The sequence below is a fragment of the Balaenoptera acutorostrata genome, chromosome 2 (genome assembly GCF_949987535.1).
Source record: "Balaenoptera acutorostrata chromosome 2, mBalAcu1.1, whole genome shotgun sequence".
NCBI classification, from domain to species: domain Eukaryota; kingdom Metazoa; phylum Chordata; class Mammalia; order Artiodactyla; family Balaenopteridae; genus Balaenoptera; species Balaenoptera acutorostrata.
In genome coordinates this window covers 50,847,446-50,871,857 of record NC_080065.1, presented here as the reverse complement: position 1 = coordinate 50,871,857, position 24,412 = coordinate 50,847,446, and the positions used below count along the sequence as shown (strand labels likewise).

At 38.0% G+C, this 24,412-nt stretch overlaps 1 protein-coding gene across 2 annotated transcripts in view; it reads left to right on the top strand.

The window, feature by feature from the left end:
- The window catches only part of DEPDC1B (DEP domain containing 1B), a 117,253-nt gene extending 93,065 nt beyond the window's left edge, over positions 1-24,188 (top strand). The window contains exons 9-14 of one of the 2 annotated variants that reach the window (XM_057540852.1): positions 2,347-2,523; positions 13,166-13,351; positions 17,795-19,118; positions 19,486-19,542; positions 20,398-20,487; positions 24,108-24,185. In XM_057540852.1, the coding sequence (XP_057396835.1) occupies positions 2,347-2,523; positions 13,166-13,351; positions 17,795-17,956 (525 nt within the window). In that variant the 3' untranslated portion in view covers positions 17,957-19,118; positions 19,486-19,542; positions 20,398-20,487; positions 24,108-24,185. Of the gene's footprint in view, positions 1-2,346; positions 2,524-13,165; positions 13,352-17,794; positions 19,119-19,485; positions 19,543-20,397; positions 20,488-24,107 lie in introns of both variants that reach the window. The other variant, XM_007176072.3, reaches the window with a different exon arrangement.
- Positions 24,189-24,412: the final 224 nt, after the last annotated feature.

Below are 24,412 nucleotides of genomic sequence, written 5' to 3'. Positions count from 1 at the left end.
GGAATCCACCCAGACTGGTATTGTGCTTTTGGTCTTAGTGACTTAAAGAACATAATGAAAAGTAAAGAGTGAGTAGAGGTAGACACTGCGTGTAGAGATAGCTGCTGCATCCTGCCTGCTGTCAACACAAAGAGAAGGAAGCATGGACAGAAAGGATTACTGGCCTGTCAAGAAACAGCATTCTCTCCTCCAGGACAAAAAGGGTCGCAAAGCCTTTGTTACTATAACCAGTAAGAGAAGATGCAGCATATATCATGGATTAAAGAGGGAAGAAGTAAAATATGGGGTTAGACCAGACAACTTGGAAGGAAAGAATGTGTATCTTTCAGGGTATGATCTAAGTGTCCATGAGTGAGGATATTTCTTAATATATTCTCAGTTTTGCTTAAAAACATAGGCTAATTTTGAATTCTACTTTGTCATGTCAGCATGTGTTTTAAAATAGGGTCTAGGTTTAGAATTATTTACTAGCAAAATTTATTAATTTTCCTCAAAAAATATCTTAGAGCAAAATTGATGTTTCATTGGGATGTACATCCTTTCCATATGTTGGTGAACCATTGTGTATGCCTGAGGGTCCACTGTTCGACTTTTAGAGGTGTGGCATAAGATCAGAGGACAAATCAGCACCCAGTAGTGATTCTTGACCTTTTTTGGGGGGTGGGTGGATGGGTAGGTGGGCTAATGGACCTTTTTGAAAAGCTGAAGAAAACTTTGCACCTATTCCCCAGAAGAATGCATGTGTAAAATTTTCTATACAATTTCAAGGCACTCACAGATCCCCTGGGGTCCCTAGTCTCCAAATAAAGAGTCTCTGTGTGTGTCTCTCCCTCTGTACATACATGTGAGTGAAGAGAAAGTATCATCTGCAGTATGTTGATGAAATGAAGTCTTATTAAACAGAATTACATGATGTCATGCTTATAGGTTTTTAAAAATTGTAGTTGATGTACAATATTATATAAGTTGCAGGCGTATAATATAGTGATTTACAATTTTTAAACGTTATGTTCCACTTATAGTTGGTATAAAATATTGGCTATATTTCTTGTGCTGTATAATATATCCTTGTAGCTTATTTTATACATAATAGTTTGTAATTCTTTTTTTTTTAATTGGAGTATAGTTGATTTACAATGTTGTGTTAGTTTCTGCTGTACAGAAAAGTGAGTCAGTTATGCATGTACATATATCTACTCTTTTTTAGGTTCTGTTTCCATATAGGTCATTACAGAGTGTTGAATAGATACAGTAGGTGCTATACAGTAGGTTCTTATTAGCTATCTATTTTATATATAGTAGTATGTATATGTCAATCCCAATCTCCCAATTTATCCCTCTGCCCCTTTCCCTTTTGGTACCTATAAGTTTGTTTTCTACATCTGTGACTCAATTTCTGTTTTGTAAATAGGTTCATTTGTACCATTTTTTTAGATTCCACATATTGTGCCTCCCCTCTTCACTCTCCCCACTGGTAACCACTTGTTTGTTCACTATATCTGTGAGTCTGTTTCTTTTTTGTTATATTCACTAGTTTCTTGTATTTTTTAGTTTCCATATATAAGAGATATCATATAGTATTTGTCTTTCTGTGCCTGACTTGTTTCATTTACATGCTTATAGATTTTGAAATAAGATTGTCAACAATAAAATTAGTAGGAAAAGGGAAAAAAAGTCCATCCAAAGGATTGCATTAAGAATGGATTAGTTAAAATGAATTCTATGGAAACAACTGCTATAATATTATTTGTATTTCCTCACCTAATGCACTTCTGATGGTTTTGTTCAAAGGTGATTGTCAAATGTACATACAAAATCCTGAAGAAAATAACAATTAACTAGGAAAAACTAATCGTTGAGGCACATAGATTGTGCTAGCAAAATTTTTTTTTTAAAAAAAAAAACAACGAAATAAGACAATAATGAAATTAGGATATTATTAGACTAAATGGCTATAAAGTACTTTTAACTTAAAAGTGCTACATGATCCAAGTTGTGATGGTGATAATAATTTTCAGAATTTGTTTAAATATATATATTTAAAACCATCTATAAAAGGGGGTGCCTTTAAAAACTGCTCAGACAAGCATCTCTGCTAAGTCTCTGTGAGATGTGACGCACATTCTCTTCACGCTGGTTGATGAGAAGATCAGCCCATCTGAGATGACTAGGTGTGGCCAGGTGCCAGGTGAGATGTGCACCCTGTGCTGTGGGCCATTTCTCACTAACTGGTCACATTTGCTTTTTGCAAATTAGATGGCATTCAGTTCAGAGTAGGGAAAAAACCTCATCTGTGTTTATTTAAAAATTCACCCTCCCTACCCCCTATTTTTTTTTTTTTTTTAGATGGTTCAGACATTTTCCCATTGCATCTTGTGTTCCAAAGATGAAGTGGACTTGGATGATTTATTAGCTGCTAGGTTGGTGACGTTTCTGATGGACAATTACCAAGAGATTCTGAAAGTCCCTTTGGCCTTGCAGACCTCCATAGAGGAACGTGTGGCCCACCTACGAAGAGTCCAGGTAAAGGAAGGGATATTATAATTATATAATTATGTATATTATTTAATATAATTAAATATATTATTATAATTATATAAATATAATTTTATAATTATAAAATTGCCAGTAGGAAGTTATGTAAGTTTGCTAGGCTTCTTGGCATTTTTTGCTTTGAAGATTGAGTGAGTTAATTTGTGCAAAGTGCTTATAACCGGGCGTGGCACATAGTAGGCACTGCACATGTTTGTTATTATCTTTGAAAATTTGTGGAATGTCCACTAGGTTTTGTTGTGTTGATCAATGCTGCATACTTTTGGTTGCAAATTCCTAAAATGAGTTTGTTCAGAATCTACATATACTTCCTGATGGAAGTGATTTATGTGCAATAAAGTCTTGATTCATAATAGCCCTGCCACCTAGGTACTATTTTTTGAATGAGAAAGCCGAGGCACAGAGAGCATAAGTAATTTGTCCAAGGTCACAGAGCTAGGATTCAAATTGATAAAATCGTTTTCCAGAATCAGTGCTCTTAACTACTATGCCATACTGCCTCACTGTAAAACATGGTGTGGTAGAAGAACCCTGCTTCAGAGCCATAAGGACCTGGGCCAAACTCCTGGCTCCCCACTTTCCTGGTTATGTGGCTTTGGGCAAGTCCCTTAAGCCCTCTGGATTTTAGTTTCTGCAAGTGTTAAAATGGTCAATACCTACTCGATGAAGTTGTTGTAAAGAGTAGATACTACATTGTAAAACCCCTGGCAAAAATGTCTGTCATATGGCAGATACTTTTTGAAAGGTATTTATTGTTTTTGTCATTGCAGTCATTATAATAAAATGATGCAAAAGAAATGTAATGTATTACTATCACGTGGGCCCCCCAGAAGGGTTTGTTGTCAGCCTGCAGGAGCAGAAACGTTGGTTAAAGGCAGGCAGGTCTGCTTGTCTCCTGAATGACTGGCCCTCTTTCCCCTTAAGCATTTTTTGAGGCTCCACAATTAAGGACCAGTGAGCTGCTACCTCCCAAAGTATCATTAAAGTAAATAACCATCTGTTTTCAGTGTGCAGTTTAAAAATTAAAATAAAAAATTTTCCTATTTTTTGGTAATTATCACCTAATACATTGAAGGAATTTGGAAAATAGAGAAAACACACATTAAAAAATATCAGAGTAACTCTAAATGTTCAGTCAGTGTTAAGTCTTTTCTATTTCCCCCTCTCCCTCCCTTCCTTCCTTCTTTCCCTCCTTCCTTTGTTCCTCTTTTAAAACTTACTTTCTCTTAACAATACAACAAGAAGAAGTTTCCACATCGTTAAATATTCTTTATTGACCCAGCATGGCCAGGAGCACAGACTAAATGGTGTTTGAATTTCTGCTGTGCCCTTTATTAGCCATGTGACCTTGGCATGTTGTATAGCGACTCTCTGCTTTAGCATCTGCCCGACCATCTCTTTTTTTCATCTGTAAAATGGGATAACAATAGTTAATAGCTACCTCCTAAGGCTATTTTGGGGATTGAATGGCTTAAGACATGTAAAGTGCTTAGAATAATGTTTATCACATAGTAAGCCCTCATTTGGTACTGCTGCTGTTATTATTATCAACATTATTATATATTCCACAATATCATTATGATTGGTAACATAATATTCCATAATATGAATATACCATAATTTATTTAAATGATTTTCTTTGGTTGATATTTATATTGTTTCCATTTTTTTTCTATTTTACAAACATTATAACGGTAAATATTTTTATAGTTAGATTTTTTTTTTGGTCCATCTGTGATTACTTTCTAAGAATAAATTCCTAGGAGTGGCATTTCATGGTCAAAGACCATGAATGTGTGTTAAACATTGATTGAATATTGTCAAATTTCCATTTAGAGTGATTGTTCCAAGTTACATTCCCATTGTTGGTATAAGAAAGTGTTCATTTCTTTACACCCTTGACTACTTTGCGTATTATTATTAACATACATACCTTTGCCATTTAAATGGGTGAAAAGTGTAATATTACTGTTCTTTTAATCTCCCACCTCCCCTTGATACTTTATGAGCCAAACTTAAAAAAAAACATAAAAAAAAAAAACATAAAAATGAAAAGAAATACTTTTACTGAATTTCTGTAAGGAAAAGTGATAGCAGTGACTCCGTTGCTCTGCATCCTTGCTGGGCTTGTGTATTCACATGGCACAGGCGTGTATTGCAGGAACGTAACCCTGTGAGCCCTTCACTGTCAGCTGAAGATCAGAAGGCTGAGTGATGATTAACTTAACCGCAGAGTAGCATGACCTGTGATGGCCCTGAATAAAATCAGTAACCACCCAACTGTCCAGTTACATTTTCTCTCTTAGAAGTACACACTCATTAGAATTGCCAAACAATTGTTTGTTTCAGTGCTCAAAGCCTATAGATCTCTCTTCTCTCACACAGGGTACTCAGCCCCTCCGTCATAACACATTTAGGGTGGTACCTTTCTGAAAACGAAGTGTTACTTGGACTGTTCTGTGGAATTGTTTTGGGGCAGTTTCAGGGCTGACCCTGGGATAGATAAACAGTGAGGTCAGCATTGTTTCTGACACCAACCTTCTGTTGACCTTGTCTGTAACCCTCTTCTTCCTCTTGTACCCTTTAATCACAGATATCTTGTGTTTTTCTCATGTCCTAGGCTTCGGCTGGCACATTATACCTGGGCCTCACCCTTTATTCTGGCCCTTTTCTACTTTTTCCAGAATTCTTGGTTCAAATAAAAATTAAGTGTTGTGTGTGTCCTCCTTTCCTTGTGGTTCTGGCCTGTTTCTCTTGGGTTGTCTCTAAATGACCTGGTAAACTGATGCTGAGACATGGAATGTTCTTCATGGAATAACACTTCTTGGCAACACATTTATTTATTTAAAAAATTTTTTTTGTTTTTGAATTTTATTTAATTTATTTTTTTATACAGCAGGTTCTTATTAGTCATCAGTTTTATACACATCAGTGTATACATGTCAATCCCAATCGCCCAATTCATCACATCACCATTCCCACCCCCCCACGGTTTTCCCCCCTTGGTGTCCATATGTTTATTCTCTACATCTGTGTCTCAACTTCTGCCCTGCAAACCGGTTCATCTATACCATTTTTCTAGGTTCCACATACATGCGTTAATATACGATATTTGTTTTTCTCTTTCTGACTTACTTCACTCTGTATGACAGTCTCTAGATCCATCCACGTCTCAACAAATGACCCAATTTCGTTCCTTTTTATGGCTGAGTAATATTCCATTGTATATATGTACCACAACCTCTTTATCCATTCGTCTGTCGATGGGCATTTAGGTTGCTTCCAGGACCTGGCTATTGTAAATAGTGCTGCAATGAACATTGGGGTGCATGTGTCTTTTTGAATTATGGTTTTCTCTGGGTATATGCCCAGTAGTGGGATTGCTGGATCATATGGTAATTCTATTTTTAGTTTTTTAAGGAAACTCCAGACTGTTCTCCATAGTGGCTGTATCAATTTACATTTCCACCAACAGTGGAAGAGGGTTCCCTTTTCTCCACACCCTCTCCAGCATTTGTTGTTTGTAGATTTTCTGATGATGCCCATTCTAACTCGTGTGAGGTGATACCTCACTGTAGTTTTGATTTGCATTTCTCTAATAATTAGTGATGTTGGGCAGCTTTTCATATGCTTCTTGGCCATCTGTATGTCTTCTTTGGAGAAATGTCTATTTAGGTCTTCTGCCCATTTTTGGATGTTTTTTTAATATTGAGCTGCATGAGCTGTTTATATATTTTAGAGATTAATCCTTTGGCCGTTGATTCGTTTGCAAATATTTTCTCCCATTCTGATGGTTGTGTTTTCGTCTTGTTTATGGTTTCCTTTGCTGTGCAAAAGCTTTGAAGTTTCATTAGGTCCCATTTGTTTATTTTTGTTTTTATTTCCATTACTCTAGGAGGTGGATCAAAAAAAGATCTCGCTGTGATTTATGTCAGAGTGTTCTTCCTATGTTTTCCTCTAAGAGTTTTATAGTGTCCTGTCTTACATTTAGGTCTCTAATCCATTTTGAGTTTATTTTTGTGTATGGTGTTAGGAAGTGTTCTAATTTCATTCTTTTACATGTAGCTGTCCAGTTTTCCCAGCACCACTTACTGAAGAGACTGTCTTTTCTCCATTGTATATCCTTGCCCCCTTTGTCGTACATTAGTTCACCATAGGTGTGTGGGTTTATCTCTGGGCTTTCTATCTTGTTCCATTGATCTATGTTTCTGTTTTTGTGCCAGTACCATATTGTCTTGATTACTATAGCTTTGTAGTATAGTCTGAAATCACGGAGTCTAATTCCTCCAGCTCCGTTTTTTTCCCTCAAGACTGCTTTGGCTATTCGGGGTCTTTTGTGTCTCCATACAAATTTTAAGATTTTTTGTTCTAGTTCTGTAAAAAATGCCATTGGTAATTTGATAGGGATTGCATTGAATCTGTAGATTGCTTTGGGTAGTATAGTCATTTTCACAATATTGATTCTTCCAATCCAAGAACATGGTATATCTCTCCATCTGTTGGTATCATCTTTAATTTCTTTCATCAGTGTCTTATAGTTTTCTGCATACAGGTCTTTTGTCTTCCTAGGTAGGTATATACCTAGGTATTTTATTCTTTTTGTTGCCATGGTAAATGGGAGTGTTTCCTTAATTTCTCTTTCAGATTTTTCATCATTAGTGTATAGGAATGCAAGAGATTTCTGTGCATTAATTTTGTATCCTGTAACTTTACCAAATTCATTGATGAGCTCTAGTAGTTTTCTATTGACATTTTTAGGATTCTCTATGTATATTATCATGTCATCTGCAAACAGTGACAGTTTTACTTCTTCTTTTCCAATTTGTATTCCTTTTATTTCTTTTTCTTCTCTGATTGCTGTGACTATGACTTCCAAAACTATGTTGAATAATAGCGGTGAGAGTGGACATCCTTGTCGTGTTCCTGATCTTAGAGGAAATGGTTTCAGTTTTTCACCATTGAGAATGATGTTTGCTGTGGGTTTGTCGTATATGGCCTTTATTATGTTGAGGTAGGTTCCCTCTGTGCCCACTTTCCGGAGAGCTTTTATCGTAAATGGGTGTTGAATTTTGTCAAAAGCTTTTTCTGCATCTCTTGAGATGATCATATGGTTTTTATTCTTCAATTTGTTTATTTATTTATTTATTTATGGCTGTGTTGGGTCTTCGTTTCTGTGCGAGGGCTTTCTCCAGTTGTGGCAAGTGGGGGCCACTCTTCATCGCGGTGCGCGGGCCTCTCATCATCGCGGCCTCTCTTGTTGAGGAGCACAGGCTCCAGACGCGCAGGCTCAGCAATTGTGGCTCACGGGCCTAGTTGCTCCGCGGCATGTGGGATCTTCCCAGACCAGGGCTCGAACCCGTGTCCCCTGCATTGGCAGGCAGATTCTCAACCACTGCGCCACCAGGGAAGCCCCTCTTCAATTTGTTAATATGGTGTATCACACTGATTGATTTGTGTATATTGAAGAATCCTTGCATCGCTGGGATAAATCCCACTTGATCATGGTGTATGATCCTTTTAATGTGTTGATGGATTCTGTTTGCTAGTATTTTGTTGAGGATTTTTGCATCTATATTCATCAGTGATATTGGTCTGTAATTTTCTTTTTTTGTAGTATCTTTGTCTGGTTTTGGTATCAGGGTGATGGTGGCCTCATAGAATGAGTTTGGGAGTGTTCCTTCCTCTGCAGTTTTTTGGAAGAGTTTGAGAAGGATGGCTGTTAGCTCTTTTCTAAATGTTTGATAGAATTCACCTGTGAAGCCATCTGGTCCTGGACTTTTGTTTGTTGGAAGATTTTTAATCACAGTTTCAATTGCATTACTTGTGATTGGTCTGTTCATATTTTTTGTTTCTTCCTGGTTCAGTCTTGGAAGGTTATACCTTTCTAAGAATTTGTCCATTTCTTGCAGGTTTTCCATTTTATTGGCATAGAGTTGCTTGTAGTAGTCTCTTAGGGTGCTTTGTGTTTCTGTGGTGTCTGTTGTAACTTCTCCTTTTTCATTTCATTCTATTCAGTTTTATTGATTTGAGTCCTCTCCCTCTTTTTCTTGATGAGTCTGGCTAATTGTTTATCAATTTTGTTTATCTTCTCAAAGAACCAGCTTTTAGCTTTTTTGATCTTTGCTATTGTTTTCTTTGTTTCTATTTCATTTATTTCTGCTCTGATCTTTATGATTTCTTTCCTTCTGCTAACTTTGGGTTTTGTTTGTTCTTCTTTCTCTAGTTCCTTTAGGTGTAAGGTTAGATTGTTTATTTAAGTTTTTTCTTGTTTCTTGAGGTAGGCTTGTATAGCTATAAACTTCCCTCTTAGAACTGCTTTTGCTGCATCCCATAGGTTTTGGATTGTCGTGTTTCTATTGTCATTTGTCTGTAGGTATTTTTTGATTTCCTGTTTGATTCTTCAGTGATCTCTTGGTTATTTAGTAACGTACTGTTTAGCCTCCTTGTGTTTGTGTTTTTTACATTTTTTTCCCTGTAATTCATTTCTAATCTCATAGTGTTGTGGTAGAAAAGATACTTGATATGATTTCAATTTTCTGAAATTTACTGAGGTTTGATTTGTGACCCAAGATGTGATCTATCCTGGAGAATGTTCCATGTGCACTTGAGAAGAAAGTGTAATCTGCTGTTTTTGGATGGAATGTCCTGTAAATATCAATTAAACCAATGTGGTCTATTGTGTCATTTAAAGCTTCTGTTTCCTTATTTATTTTCATTTTGGATGATCTGTCCATTGGTGTGAGGTGTTAAAGTCCCCCACTATTATTGTGTTACTGTCAATTTCCTCTTTTAGAGCTGTCAGCAGTTGCCTTATGTATTGAGGTGCTCCTATGTTGGGTGCATATATATTTAGAATTGTTATATCTTCTTCTTGGATTGATCCTTTGATCATTATGTAGTGTCCTTCCTTGTCTCTTGTGACATTCTTTATTTTAAAGTCTATTTTATCTGATATGAGTATTGCCACTCCAGCTTTCTTTTGATTTCCATTTGCATGGAATATCTTTTTCCATCCCCTCACTTTCAGTCTGTATGTGTCCCTAGGTCTGAAGTGGGTCTCTTGTAGACAGCATATATATGGGTCTTGTTTTTGTATCCATTCAGCAAGACTGTGTCTTTTGGTTGGAGCATTTAATCCATTCACGTTTAAGGTAATTATGGATATGTATGTTCCTATGACCATTTTCTTAATTGTTTTGGGTTGTTTTTGTAGGTCCTTTTCTTCTCTTGTGTTTCCCACTTAGAGAAGTTCCTTTAGCATTTGTTGTAGAGCTGGTTTGGTGGTGCTGAATTCTCTTAGCTTTTGCTTGTCTGTAAAGCTTTTGATTTCTCCATCGAATCTGAATGAGATCCTTGCTGGGTAGAGTAATCTTGGTTGTAGGTTCTTCCCTTTCATCACTTTAAGTATATCATGCCACTCCCTTCTGGCTTGTAGAGTTTCTGCTGAGAAATCAGCTGTTAACCTTATGGGAGTTCCCTTGTATGTTATTTGTCGTTTTTCCCTTGCTGCTTTCAATAAGTTTTCTTTGTCTTTAGTTTTTTCCAATTTGATTACTATGTGTCTCAGTGTATTTCTCCTTGGGTTTATCCTGTATGGGACTCTCTGCGCTTCCTGGACTTGGGTGGCTATTTCCTTTCCCATGTTTGGGAAGTTTTCGACTATAATCTCTTCAAATATTTTTTCTGGTCCTTTCTCTCTCTCTTCTCCTTCTGGGACCCCTATAATGCAAATGTTGTTGCATTTAATGTTGTCCCAGAGGTCTCTTAGGCTGTCTTCATTTCTTTTCATTCTTTTTTCTTTATTCTGTTCCACAGCAGTGAATTCCCCCATTCTGTCTTCCAGGTCACTTATCCGTTCTTCTGCCTCAGTTATTCTGCTATTGATTCCTTCTAGTGTAGTTTTCATTTCACTTATTGTATTGGTCATCTCTGTTTGTTTGTTCTTTAATTCTTCTAGGTCTTTGTTAAACATTTCTTGCATCTTCTCGATCTTGCCTCCGTTCTTTTTCCGAGGTCCTGGATCATTTTCACTATCATTTTTCTGAATTCTTTTTCTGGAAGGTTGCCTATCTCCACTTCATTTAGTTGTTTTCCTGGGGTTCTATCTTGTTCCTTCACCTGGTACATAGCCCTCTGCCTTTTCATCTTGTCTATCTTTTTGTGAATGTGGTTTTTGTTCCACAGGCTGCAGGACTGTAGTTCTTCTTGCTTCTGCTGTCTGCCCTCTGGTGGATGAAGCTATCTAGGAGGCTTGTGCAAGTTTCCTGATGGGAGGGACTGGTGGTGGGTAGAGCTGACTGTTGCTCTGGTGGGCATAGCTCAGTAAAACTTTAATCCGCTTGACTGGTGATGGGTGGGGCTGGGTTCCCTCCCTGTTGGTTGTTTGGCCTGAGGCAACCCAACACTGGAGCCTACCTGGGCTCTTTGGTGGAGCTAATGACAGACTCTGGGAGGTTGCATGCCAAGGAGTACGTCACAGAGCTTTCGCTGCCAGTGTTCTTGTCCCCACGTTGAGCCACAGCCACCCCCCGCCTCTGCAGGAGACCCTCCAACACTAGCAGGTAGGTCTGGTTCAGTCTCCCCTGGAGTCACTGCTCCTTCCCCTGGGTCCCGATGTGCACACTACTTTGTGTGTGCCCTCCAAGAGTGGAGTGTCTGTTTCTCCCAGTCCTGTCGAAGTCCTGCAATCAAATCCCACTAGGCTCCAAAGTCTGATTCTCTAGGAATTCCTCCTCCCGTTGCCGGACCCCCAGGTTGGGAAGCCTGACGTGGGGCTCAGAACCTTCACTCCAGTGGGTGGACTTCTGTGATATAAGTGTTCTCCAGTCTGTGAGTCACCCACCCAGTAGTTATGGGATTTGATTTTACTGTGATTGTGCCCCTTCTACCATCTCATTTTGGCTTCTCCTTTGTCTTTGGATGTGGGTTATCTTTTTTGGTGAGTTCCAGTGTCTTCCTGTCGATGATGGTCCAGCAGCTAATTGTGATTCTGGTGTTCTCACAAGAGGGAGTGAGAGCATGTCCTTCTACTCCGCCATCTTGGTTCCTCTTCTGTATTCTCTTAACACATTTATTTTTAACTGTGGCTTCTGGGAAAAGAAAAATCTTAAACCAAAGACATGAATGTAATGGTAGGAATTTTATCCACTGCAGAAGAACAGTAGGTGCTATATTTTTGAGAAGATGAACCTCTTGGACTCTGAAAAAGTTTTTTTAACTTTTTATTTTATATTGGAATATAGCGATTAACAATGTTGTGACAGTTTCAGGTGCACAGCAAAGCAACTCAGCCATACATATGCGTGTATCCATTCTCTCCCAAACTCCCCTCCCATCCAGGCTGCACATAACATTGAGCAGAGTTCCGTGTGCTATACAGTCGGTCCTTGTTGGTTATCCATTTTAAATATGGCAGCGTGTACATGTCAATTCCAAACTCCCTAACTATCCCTTCCCCCCACCCTTGCCCCTTGGTAACGATAAGTTCATTCTCTAAGTCTGTGAGTCTGTTTCTGGTTTGTAAATAAGTTCATTTGTATCATTTCTTTTTAGATTGCACATGTAAGCCATATCATATGATACTTCTTTCTCTTTCTGACTTACTTCACTCAGTTTGACAATCTCTAGGTCCATCCATGTTGCTGCAAATGGCATTATTTCATTCTTTTTAATGGCTGAGTAATATTTCGTTGTATATATGTACCATATCTTCTTTATCCATTCCTCTGTCGATGGACATTTAGGTTGCTTCCATGTCTTGCCTATAGTAAACAGTACTGCAATGAACATTGGGTTGCGTGTATCCTGTCGGACCATGTTTTTCTCCAGATATATGCCCAGGAGTGGGATTGTGCGGTCATGTGGTAGCTCTATTTTTAGTGTTTTTAGGAACCTTCGTGCTGTGAAGGTGGCTGTACTAATTTACATTCCCCCCAAGAGTGTAGGAGGGTTCTCTTCTTTCCACACCCTGTCCAGCATTTATCATTTGTGGATTTTTTTGATGATGGCCATTCTGACTGGTGTGAGGTGATATCTCATTGTAGTTTTGATTTGGATGAAATTAAGTATTTTTAATGGATGCTTTTATTTATAGATCTTGGTACCTCTTTCCCTCTTATTTCATCCTTCTGCCTTTTGCCTTGTAGTGTCTGCACATTCGTTTTCACTAGTTTCATGCTATGAACATGTTTCGAGATGGGTGCAGTACTTCCCTCTACACAGCAGCTGAGCTAAACTTGTACCTTTGTCAGTGCCCAAGGGAGGGAGGAACAGACTCTCTAGATGTGGGAAGAACCTACATAGTTCATCGTGTGTGTTTGGAATCGTTCTAGTCAATATGTTCAGTTTGTGTATAAATTTCAGATCTTATTAGAAGGGAGCACAAGGTTTTTTGTTTATGAAAATGGCTTTGGGGTTTAAAAAGGCAAAAACTCATATGCGAAACTGTGGCTTTACATGAATTTTTTTTGAAGTTATGGAAACACTTTTTACTTTTCAATATAGTTTTCCCCAAATTGAATGTCATATCATTCCTGCTAGGAGATCTACGATGTGAATTAATTTTTGAAATTTATTTGAAAATGCACTTTCACTAATAATCCCTTTGCCCCAGATAAAATACCCAGGAGCTGATATGGATATCACTCTGTCTGCTCCATCATTTTGCCGTCAAATTAGCCCAGAGGAATTTGAATACCAAAGAGCATACGGCTCTCAGGAACCTCTGGCAGCGTTGTTGGAGGAAGTCATCACAGATGCCAAACTCTCCAGTAAAGAAAAGAAGAAAAAATTGAAGCAGGTAAAAAGGATATTCTTCACAAGTCATTTCTTCTCCCTACCATTCTTATGTTGTTTTTTTTTCCTTTTTATTCTCTATTTTAATAGGTTTCATACAAATCTCATCTTCTGAGACAGAGCAGTTTTGAAAGTAAATTATTTATTTCATATATTAATTTACACAATTATGGTCAGTTTTCCAGATCTTTATTCTCCAATGTAGATCTTTTACCATTATTGATCTCTTCATTTATGAAGCTATTCTCTAATATTTGTCCTTGGTTTTGATGTGTGGTATGATGTGAGTTAGTGGAGCAATTACTTTAAATTCAGAGAAGCTGTCAAATGAGGACAGTTTCTCTGGATTTTTTTGAAAGGCAAATGAGACTGAATTCACAGGTGTAAAATGTCCCGAATTTAATAAGAGTCTTTGGTTTTACATAGCCACTATCAAATTGACTTCTTGCTGCAGGCATCACTAAAAGTTTTTAGTTCTCATTAAACAACACAGCCTAGGGTTTCAGAGAAGAGTTTTCAACTCAGCATAGGTTTAACTTGATCTTTTTTAAAACTTGAAGTGTAATTGATTTGCAATGTTGTGTTAGTTTCAGGTATACATACCTTGATCTTTTTTTTTGTTTGTTTGCTTTTGTTTTTGTTTTTGTCTCATAAGTCTCTTTTATTCAACACACCCACCAGTTTCTTTCTTTTTTTTAAATTGTTTTTAACATCTTTATTGGAGTGTAATTGCTTTACAATGGTGTGTTGGTTTCTGCTGTATAACAAAGTGAATCAGCTATACATATACATATATCCCCATATCCCCTCCCTCTTGTGTCTCCCTCCCACTCTCCCTATCCCACCCCTCTAGGTGGTCACAAAGCACCAAGCTGATCTCCCTGTGCTATGTGGCTGCTTCCCACTAGCTATCAGTTTTACATTTGGTACTGTATATATGTCCATGCTACTCTGTCACTTCGTCCCAGCTTACCCTTCCCCCTCCTCGTGTCCTCAAGTCCATTCTCTACATCTGCGCCTTTATTCCTGTCCCGCCTCTAGGTTCTTCAGAATCATTTTTTTTTTTTTTTTTTAGATTCCATGTGTATGTATTGGCATACGGTATTTGTTTTTCTCTTTCTGAGTTACCCCTCTGTATGACAGACTCTGGGTCCACCCACCTCACTACAAATAACTCAATTTCGTTTCTTTTTATGGCTGAGTGATATTCCATTGTATATATGTGCCACATCTTCTTCATCCATTCATCTGTCGATGGACATTTAGGTTGCTTCCATGTCCTGGCTATTGTAAATAGAGCTGCAATGAACATTGTGGTACATGACTGTTTTTGAACTATGGTTTTCTCAGGGTATATGCCCATTAGTGGGATTGCTGGGTCATATGGTAGTTCTATTTTTAGTTTTTTAAGGAACCTCCATACTGCTCTCCATAGTGGCTATATCAATTTACATTCCTACCAACAATGCAAGAGGGTTACATTTTCTCCACACCGTCTCCAGCATTTACTGTTTGTAGATTTTTTGATGATAGCCATTCTGGCCGGTGTGAGGTGATACCTCATTGTAGTTTTGATTTGCGTTTCTCTAATGATTAGTGACGTTGAGCATCCTTTCATGTGTTTGTTGGCAATCTATATATCTTAGAAGAAAGTGTATTCTGTTGTTTTTGGATGGAATGTCCTATAAATATCAATTAAGTCCATCTTGTTTAATGTATCATTTAAAGCTTGTGTTTCCTTATTTATTTTCATTTTGGATGATCTGTCCATTGGTGAAAGTGGGGTGTTAAAGTCCCCTAGTATGATTGTGTTACTGTCAATTTCCCCTTTTATGGCTGTTAGCATTTGCCTTATGTGTTGAGGTGCTCCTATGTTGGGTGCATAAATATTTACAATTGTTCTATCTTCTTCTTGGATTGATCCCTTGATCATTATGTAGTGTCCTTCTTTGTCTCTTGTAATAGTCTTTATTTTAAAATCTGTTTTATTTGATATGAGAATTACTACTCCAGCTTTCTTTTGATTTCCAGTTGCATGGAATATCTTTTTCCATCCCCTCACTTTCAGTCTGTATGTGTCCCTAGGTCTGAAGTGGATATCTTGTAGACAGCCTATATACGGGTCTTGTTTTTGTATCCATTCAGCCAGTCTATGTCTTTTGGTTGGAGCATTTAATCCATTTACATTTAAGGTAATTATCAATATGTATGTTCCTATTCCCATTTTCTTAAATGTTTTGGGTTTGTTATTGTAGGTCTTTTCCTTCCCTTGTGTTTCCTGCCTAGAGAAATTCCTTTAGCATTTGTTGTAAAGCTGGCTTGGTGGTGCTGAATTCTCTTAGTTTTGCCCATCTGTAAAGGTTTTAATTTCTCCGTTGAATCTGAATGAGATCCTTGCTGGGTAGAGTAATCTTGGTTTTAGGTTGTTCCCTTTCATCACTTTAAATATGACCTGCCACTCCCTTCTGGCTTGCAGAGTTTCTGCTGAAAGATCAGCTGTTAGCCTTATGGGGATTCCCTTGTATGTTATTTGTTGCTTTTCCCTTGCTGCTTTTAATATTTTTTCTTTGTATTAAGTTTTGATAGTTTGATTAATATGTGTCTTGGTGTGTTTCTCCTTGGATTTATCCTGTATGGTACTCTCTGCGATTCCTGGACTTGATTATTTCCTTTCCCATATTAGGATAGTTTTCAACTATAATCTCTTCAAATATTTTCTCAGTCCCTTTTTTTTTCTCTTCTTCTTCTGGGACCCCTATAATTCAAATGTTAGTGTGTTTAATGTTGTCCCAGAGGTCTCTGAGACTGTCCTCAGTTCTTTTCATTCTTTTTTATTTATTCTGCTGTGCAGTAGTTATTTCCACTGTTTTATCTTCAGGTCACTTATCTGTTCTTCTGCCTCAGTTATTCTGCTATTGATTCCTTCTAGAGAATGTTTAATTTCATTTATTGTGTTGTTCATCATTGTTTGTGTGCTCTTTAGTTCTTCTAGTTCCTTGTTAAACATTTCTTGTATTTTCTCCGTTCTATTTCCAAGATTTTGGATCATCTTTACTATCATTACTCTGAATTCTTTTCAGGTAGACTGCCTATTTCCTCTTCATTTGTTTAGTCCGGTGGGTTTTTACCTTGCTCCTTCACCTGGAGCATCTGTGTATTTCTCTGTCTTCTCATTTTGCTTAACTTACTGTGTTTGGGGTCTCCTTTTTGCAGGCTGCAGGTTCGTAGTTTCTGTTGTTTTTGGTGTCTGCTCCCATTGGGTAAGGTTGGTTCAGTGGGTTGTGTAGGCTTCCTGGTGGAGGGGACTGGTGCCTGTGTTCTGGTGGATGAGGCTGAATCTTGTCTTTCTGGTGGGCAGGACTGCGTCCGGTTGTGTGTTTTGTGGTGTCTGTGACCTTGTTGTGATTTTAGGCAGCCTCTCTGCTAATGGATGGCATTGTGTTCCTGTCTTGCTATTTGTTTGGAATAGGGTGTCCAGCACTGTAGCTTGCTGGTCATTGAGTGAAGCTGGGTCTTAACACTGAGCTGGAGAACTCTGGGAGAGCTTTTGCCATTTGATATTATGTGAGGCTGGGAGGTCTCTGGTGGACCAATGTCCTGAACTCGGCTCTTCCACCTCAGAGGCTCAGGCCTGACACCCGACCAGAGCACCAAGACCCTGTCAGCCACACGGCTCCGAACTCCAGAACTCCACGCTCCAGAGGCCCTCCTTTGGAGGTGCTGCCTCTCCCCTTCTGCACAGGTCCTACCTTGATCATTTTTAAAGTATTGATTCAAGAGCAAGTGAATGGTGTTTATTTTTAAAGACTGAATCCTGTATAGCTTGATATCTGATCACACCACATAAGATTATACACAAAGCACAAGGGTTCTAGATTCCCATCATGTTTTTCTCAGAGTAATTTTGGAGAAGAGTTCAGTGGTGATGATCAAAGGAAAAACATATTGCTTCTCTGTAAGCTTTTTGTAAAGTAATGTATACCAGCATGTTTTCTTTCCATTTGGGTAGAAGCAGGTGGGGCTAAGCTGGAGAAGCAAGGAGATGGGGAAATGTTGTTGGGCCCAGATTTTCTTTGACTGTGTAGAACATAAGTCAGAATTACTTGTGAATATTTTAGAAGGGAGGTGTGTTTATAGTTGGCAGGGGAGAAATTTTAAGAAGTATGACTAAAGTGAGTTTATTGGAAGAATAGATCAAATTAAAGATGAATCTGATCTATTGAAAGCGCAATCCAATGATTTAACAAAAAGAAATGGATTTGTGTTGAAGTGAACTTGTGATCTGTTTTCTTCTTATTTTCTTTTCTGATGAAAAGCAGTAAACATTAAAAGAAAACAAAAATAGGGAACTATTGCATCGGAAGCTTATTTTAAAATTACAGTGCCCAATTTTATTGACTTTTGTTTTTTTGACACTTCTTGGATTATTATTTTTTTTTTTTTTTAGTTTCAAAAGTCCTATCCTGAAGTCTACCAAGAACGATTTCCTACACCAGAAAGTGAAGCACTTCTGTTTCCTGAAAAACCTAAAGCAAAACCACAGCTGCTGATGTGGGCACTAAAAAACCCCTTCCAACCATTTCAAAGAACTAGAAGTTTTCGGATGTAATACTTGGATAGCTGTTAAAGACCTCTGTTGTTGCTGTTGTTTTTGAGTAAATAGGTGGTTAGAGGACTATGGTGTTGGAAGAAACAAGCACATAAACCACAGACTACTGAATTATAAAGATTTCCTGACTTCAAAAAATGTTGAGCCATTATCAGTATTTTTATAAAACTCAATGCTGTTTTTAAAGTGTACAAACCAATTAAAAATAATGAGACAAATATATAGTGGTAAAGTTAACATGTTTTAAATTTGTTACAAAATTTAAGGGTATTTTCATTTTTTTATTTGTTGTTTCCTATGGTGTTTATAAAATATTTGTGGGTACATCCTAGTTACTGATGTCTTTGTGATAACCAAGACTGAAAAATAGTGTATATGTTTGAATAAGAACGACACTGGGTACTGTTACTGTGATGCTATTGACCTAATAGCCAGTTGTGATTTCTGCTGTGTAAATTGTTTTTCACTGTTGCACAAAGATTCTTATTGTTCTTTATTACAATGGCTGTGTCTTTTATTGCAGATCTCTTGGGTGCTATGACAGATTTTATGAAAGCTAGTTCTTTTATGATGTGTATATTAGTTAGTGTTTACTTGTAAGTGAAGTAGATTTTCATCTGCCTGCAGTGGTATAATTTCAGTCTTGGCTAAAGATGGAAAATTGAACTGGATAAATTCTTTTGGTCTCACTAGCCCTGTGATTCTAAGTCAAATCTTTGTTGTTTCATGAAAAACACAAATGGGTTAAGTAAAATGAGACTACTTCCTTTATAAGTATCAATATATTTTCTCCAGCTTCCTCATCCTTTTGAAAGTAAATGGAATGTAAATAAATACTGTTCTTTTTAATACTGTACATGGTGTTTCTTTTTTGGCATTTATTTAGGTCAGGGAGTTCCCTGGTGGTCCATTGGTAAAGAATCCGCCTTACAACGCAGGGGACGTGGGTTCAATCCCTGGTCAGGGAACTAGGATCCCACATGCCACGGGGAAACTAAGCCCATGTGCCACAACTACAGAGACCACGTGCTCTGGAACCTGTGCGCCACAACTAGAGAGAAGCCTGCACACCACAACGAAGAGACCGCATGCTGCAGTGAAAGATCCCACATGCCTCAACGAAGATCCCGCGTGTGGCAACTAAGACCCAACGTGGCCAAAAGTAAATAAAATAAATAGATAAAATGTAAAAAAAAAAGAATATATATATCTAAGTCAGTCAGAGAGCATCTTCAGATGCTAAACATCATCGCCTTAACTAATGTTCTCACATCAATCATTTATCTCTATGATAAAATAAGAAGTGAGTTTTGGGCTTTTGTACTAGACTTTAGGAGGTGCTTTGTCCATTTCTTTTCCTTTGCTTTTCCCTCTTGCAAATAGTGGTACACTTAAATTATGGAGCAGGTGGAATGCTTCTTTTGAGAGTGATTACCCAAAAAGCTAAGAGCAACACTCACTAATTGGCTTGCTCTGCTCTTTGGACTGAATTTTCCTTGCACTTGAGACCCCCCTCTGTTCTTTCGTAGCAGAATGCCTCCTGCAGTGGACTTCCTCTTCAAAGACGGAAAGAAGTATTCCTACTGGTATGAGTGCCCCTTATCATGCAAGTGTGGAAAGTAATGGGAGATTTTTAGTGTTTCAGGATTTTATTCTTAGGCCTTGGAATTCTGTTTAGAGCAAATAATAAATCCAGTTTCTGCTCTATTTGTTCCCTGAGGTAGAATTTACTTTCCAGAGTCTCCTCTTCTGTGGCTTATCTTTGGGAATATATGTTACTGTTTTCTTTTTTTTCCCTTAAGTTTATTTTTTTATTGTTAAATATCACATACTTATAGAGAGATCATAAAACATAACCACCACCTACATGTGAAATTGAGGAGTGGATAAAACCAGTTTTTCAAAGTGGGTGTGCCAATTCACAGCCCATCAGCAGTGTATAAGAGTTCCTGTTACTTACCATCACCACCAAAACTTGCTGTTGTCAGTTTGAATTGTCAGTGTGGTGGATGTATAATGGCATCTCATTATGGTTTTACTTTGTGTTATTAATATGGCTGAAGACTTTTCCCACATTTTTTTGGACTTTTTTCACTTTTGTTCTAATTTTAATATCAGCTTGTCAGGCTACACACACACACACACACACACACACACACACGCACACACAGTTGAGATTTTGATTTTGATTGTAGTGAACTTATAACTCTATGTGGAGAGAATTGCAATCTTTACGATATTGAGTCTTCTAGTCCGTGAACATGCTTTATCCCTCCATTTGTTTAGAATAAATGAGAAAAAAATTTAAATTTCTCTGTAAACGTTTGCAAATCTTTTATTAGATTTGTTTCAAGATATTTGATACTTAAAAAAAAAGTTAATATCAAATTTTTCTTTTTTTTATGGCCGCGCTGCATGACCTGTGGAACTTCCCCGACCAGGGATTGAACCTGTGCCCCTTGCAGTGGAAGCGTGGAGTCTTAACCACTGGACCACCAGGGAAGTCCCAAAATTTTCAAATATATGAAAAGGTAAAGATAATAGAACCCATCCCTAGCGTCAACAGTTATTTAACTGTTTGCTCCTATGGTAAATGGGGTTATTTATTTATTTTTTTCTATATTTATTTTATTTTTTTAATTTTTATTTATTTATTTAAGTTTTGGCTGCATTGGGTCTTTGTTGCAGTGCTTGGGCTTCTCATTGCGGTGGCTTCTCTTGTTGCGGAGCGTGGGCTCTAGGCGTGCAGGCTTCAGTAGTTGTGGCATGTGGGCTCAGTAGTTGTGGCACGTGGGCTTAGTTGCTCCACGGCATGTGGGATCTTCCCAGACCAGGGCTCGAACCCTTGTCCCCTGCACTGGCAGGCGGATTCTTAACCACTGCACCACCAGGGAAGTCCAATGGGGTTATTTTTAAATTTCCATTTTCTGTTTGTTGCTTATATATAGTATAAACTGATTTTTGTGTGCAGATTTTTGTACCCAATAAACTTGCTAGACTTTCCTATTCACTCTAAATATCTAGTGTGATTCTTCTGGATTTTCTGCATTCACCACATAATAAGCAAACAGTGACACTTTTTGTTTTTCATTTCTGTGGTTGACAGCATCTAAAATGTCCCCAGTGATCCCTGCCTTTTGGTGTTTATGCCCTTGTGTAATCTCCTCTCCTTGAGTGTGTGACCTTGGATCTCATGACACACTTTTAACAAGTAGAATATGGCAAAAGGGATGGGATATCACTTTTGAGATTAGATCACAAAGACTCTGGCTTCCATCTTGCTGGCCCTCTCTCTTGTTCTCTTCCGGGCTTCCTCTGAGGGAAGCCAGCTTCCCTCTTGTGAACTGCCCTATGGAGAGGCCCCTCAGGCAGGGATCTGACATCTCTGCTGAATAGCCAGTGAGGACAGAAGGCCTGCCAGCAGCTGTATGAGTGATCTTGGAAGTGGATCTTCTGACGCCTGCCAACAGCCATGTGAGTGATGTTGTTTCGGTTTTGATTTTTTTTGGCTGTACCACGCAGCATGCGGGATTCTTAGTTCCCTGACCAGGGATCCAACCCACGCCCCCTGGAGTGGAAGCGTGGAGTCTTAACCACTGGACCACCAGGGAAGTCCCCATGTGAGTGATGTTGGAAGTGGATTCTCCCTTAGTTGAGCCTTGAGATGAAGGCAGCCTTAGCTGACACCTTGATTGCAGCCTGTGAGAGATTCAGCTAAACTGTTTCTGGATTCTGGACCCACAGAAAATATGAGATAATATTTGTTGCTTTAAGCCATTTAATCTAGGGTGATTTGTTATGAAGCAATAGATACAATACAGTTTATACTTCTTTCTTCCCTACATCCCTGCATGCTTCCCTCTTTTGCTTTTTTTTAAACCACTGTGAAAAGTCACTCCTTTAGTGATGCATTTATTTGCAATCTTTGTGCATTCTTATATTTTAGTTTTGTACCTTATAAACAGTATACAGTTGGAATATTTTTTTTTAAGAAGCCAACTTGATAATCTTTATTTTTAATTGTAACATTTAGACAAATTGTATTTAATATAATTACTTTATATTTTGGTATAAATCTTTATTGAATTTTCTAACACTTTGTCTCCACTTTCTTGCCTTTGTTTGGAGTTAAAAAATAATTTCATGTTTTCTTCTACTAATTTGAAACTTAAACACTCTGTTTCTAATCTTATTGGATCCCTAGAAATTACATCTTGCATGCTAATTTATCAAAGTTTAAAGTTAGTCATTACCTTTTAACCCTCCTCAGACTCTTCAGGGACTTGAAAGCACTAAGAACACCCTCCCAAATTAGATATTATTGTTGTAATATATTTTAATTTTGTTGTTTTTAAGCCTCATAATGTGTTATTACATACAGTCCTTGTTTAATAGGCTTATCTACATACTTAACCACTTTTTTTCCTTCTGAAAGTACATTCTTTTTTTTTTTTTTTTTATAAATTTATTTATTTATTTATTCATTTCTGGCTGTGTTGGGTCTTCGTTTCTGTGCGAGGGCTTTCTCTAGTTCTGGCAAGCGGGGGCCACTCTTCATCGCGGTGTGCGGGCCTCTCACTATCGCGGCCTTTCTTGTTGCGGAGCACAGGCTCCAGACGCGCAGGCTCAGTAGTTGTGGCTCACGGGCCCAGTTGCTCCGCGGCATGTGGGATCTTCCCAGACCAGGGCTCGAGCCCGTCTCCCCTGCATTGGCAGGCAGACTCTCAACCACTGCGCCACCAGGGAAGCCCTGAAAGTACATTCTTTAGAATTTATCTTTAGTAAGGGTTTGTTGGTTTTTGTTAGTCTGAAAACATTTTATTTTGCTATTATTCTTTTTTAAAACAGCTTATTGTGATAGAATTCACACACCATACAATTAACCCCTTTAAAGTGTGATTAGCACCATAATTAAATGGTTTTTGGTATGTGACATTTAAAATTTTTTAAAGTTGTGGTAAAATATATATAACATAAAATTGGCCATTTTAACCATTTTTAAGTGTACATTCAGTATAAGGAATGCCCTCGTTCTTTAAAGGTATTTCTGCTGCATGTAGAATTCTAGGTTGATAGTTATTTTATTTCAGTACATTGTAGTTATCATTCCTTTGGTAGCTGGTTTCTGTTGTTATGGTGAGAAGTCAACTGCCACTGTAATTGTCATTCCTCTGCAGATATTGTATCTTTTTTTGGCAGGCTGCTTTATCAGATTTTCTCATCATCTTTGGTGGTCTGCAGTTTATGATGCTGTATCTAATTTACATGATGTGCTTTTTAAACAGTTATTCTACTTGGGATTTGTGGGGCCTCTTAAGAGGATTGAAGTCTTTTATCACTTTAAATATTGCCTTTGTCACAATCTCAACTCTGCTTTTGAATCTCTAATTAAACTATTTTAGATCTTTTCTATCCTCTGTTTTAACCTCTAGTTTCCATAGTTTTGTCTTTCTGTGCTGCATTATGGATAATTTCTTCAGTCTTTCTTCCTTTTCAGCACTTTTCCCTTTAGGTATGTCTAGTTTCCTATTAAATGCTTATATCCGCTATTACGGAATTTATATCCATTTACAGCTCAGGAAACAGAGACTCAGTTAAGACTGGGTAACTTCCCCAAGACTACCCATCTTGTAAGTAGTAACATAATAGGCAGTCACAACCAGCTCTTTCTGACTGCACAGCCCAGGCTCCTCGCTAAGATGTCTTATTGTCTCCCAGTGAGCACTGTTTTATATATATATATATTTTAAAATATTTATTTATTTATTTTATTTTTGGCTGTGTTGGGTCTTCGTTTCTGTGCGAGGGCTTTCTCTTGTTGTGGCAAGCGGGGGCCACTCTTCATCGCGGTGCGCGGGCCTCTCACTGTCGCGGCCTCCCTTGTTGCGGAGCACAGGCTCCAGATGCGCAGGCTCAGTAACTGTGGCTCACGGGCCTAGTTGCTCCGCGGCATGTGGGATCTTCCCAGACCAGGGCTCGGACCCGTGTCCCATGCATTGTCAGGCAGATTCTCAACCACTGCGCCACCAGGGAAGCCCACTGTTTTATATTTTTATGTGCACTTTTTAGATCTTACTTATAAGCTCACATGTTATTTTTCAGCCTATACTTTCTAAAAATTTAATATCTCAAATTTCTTTTTGATTTGCAGTGTTTTCATTGTCTTGACCTAGCATTTTGCCGAATTCACTTCCAGTTTCCTCTGGTCACTGTCTACAGATATCTGCTGAAGATTTTTTCATTGCATTTCCCACAAATTCCCACAAAAAATGTGCAGCAGTGATGAAAACAGAGTATTTCTTTGAAGCTCTGTGGATGCAATCATGTATTTGCTTTACTTGTAGGTATGATTTTTAAGGTATTTTTAATTTTTGTGTGTAATTGCTTTTATTTGTAGGTATGATGAGTAGAAAATATCCTATAGATTATCATTGCTCTGAGAGACTATGATAAGGA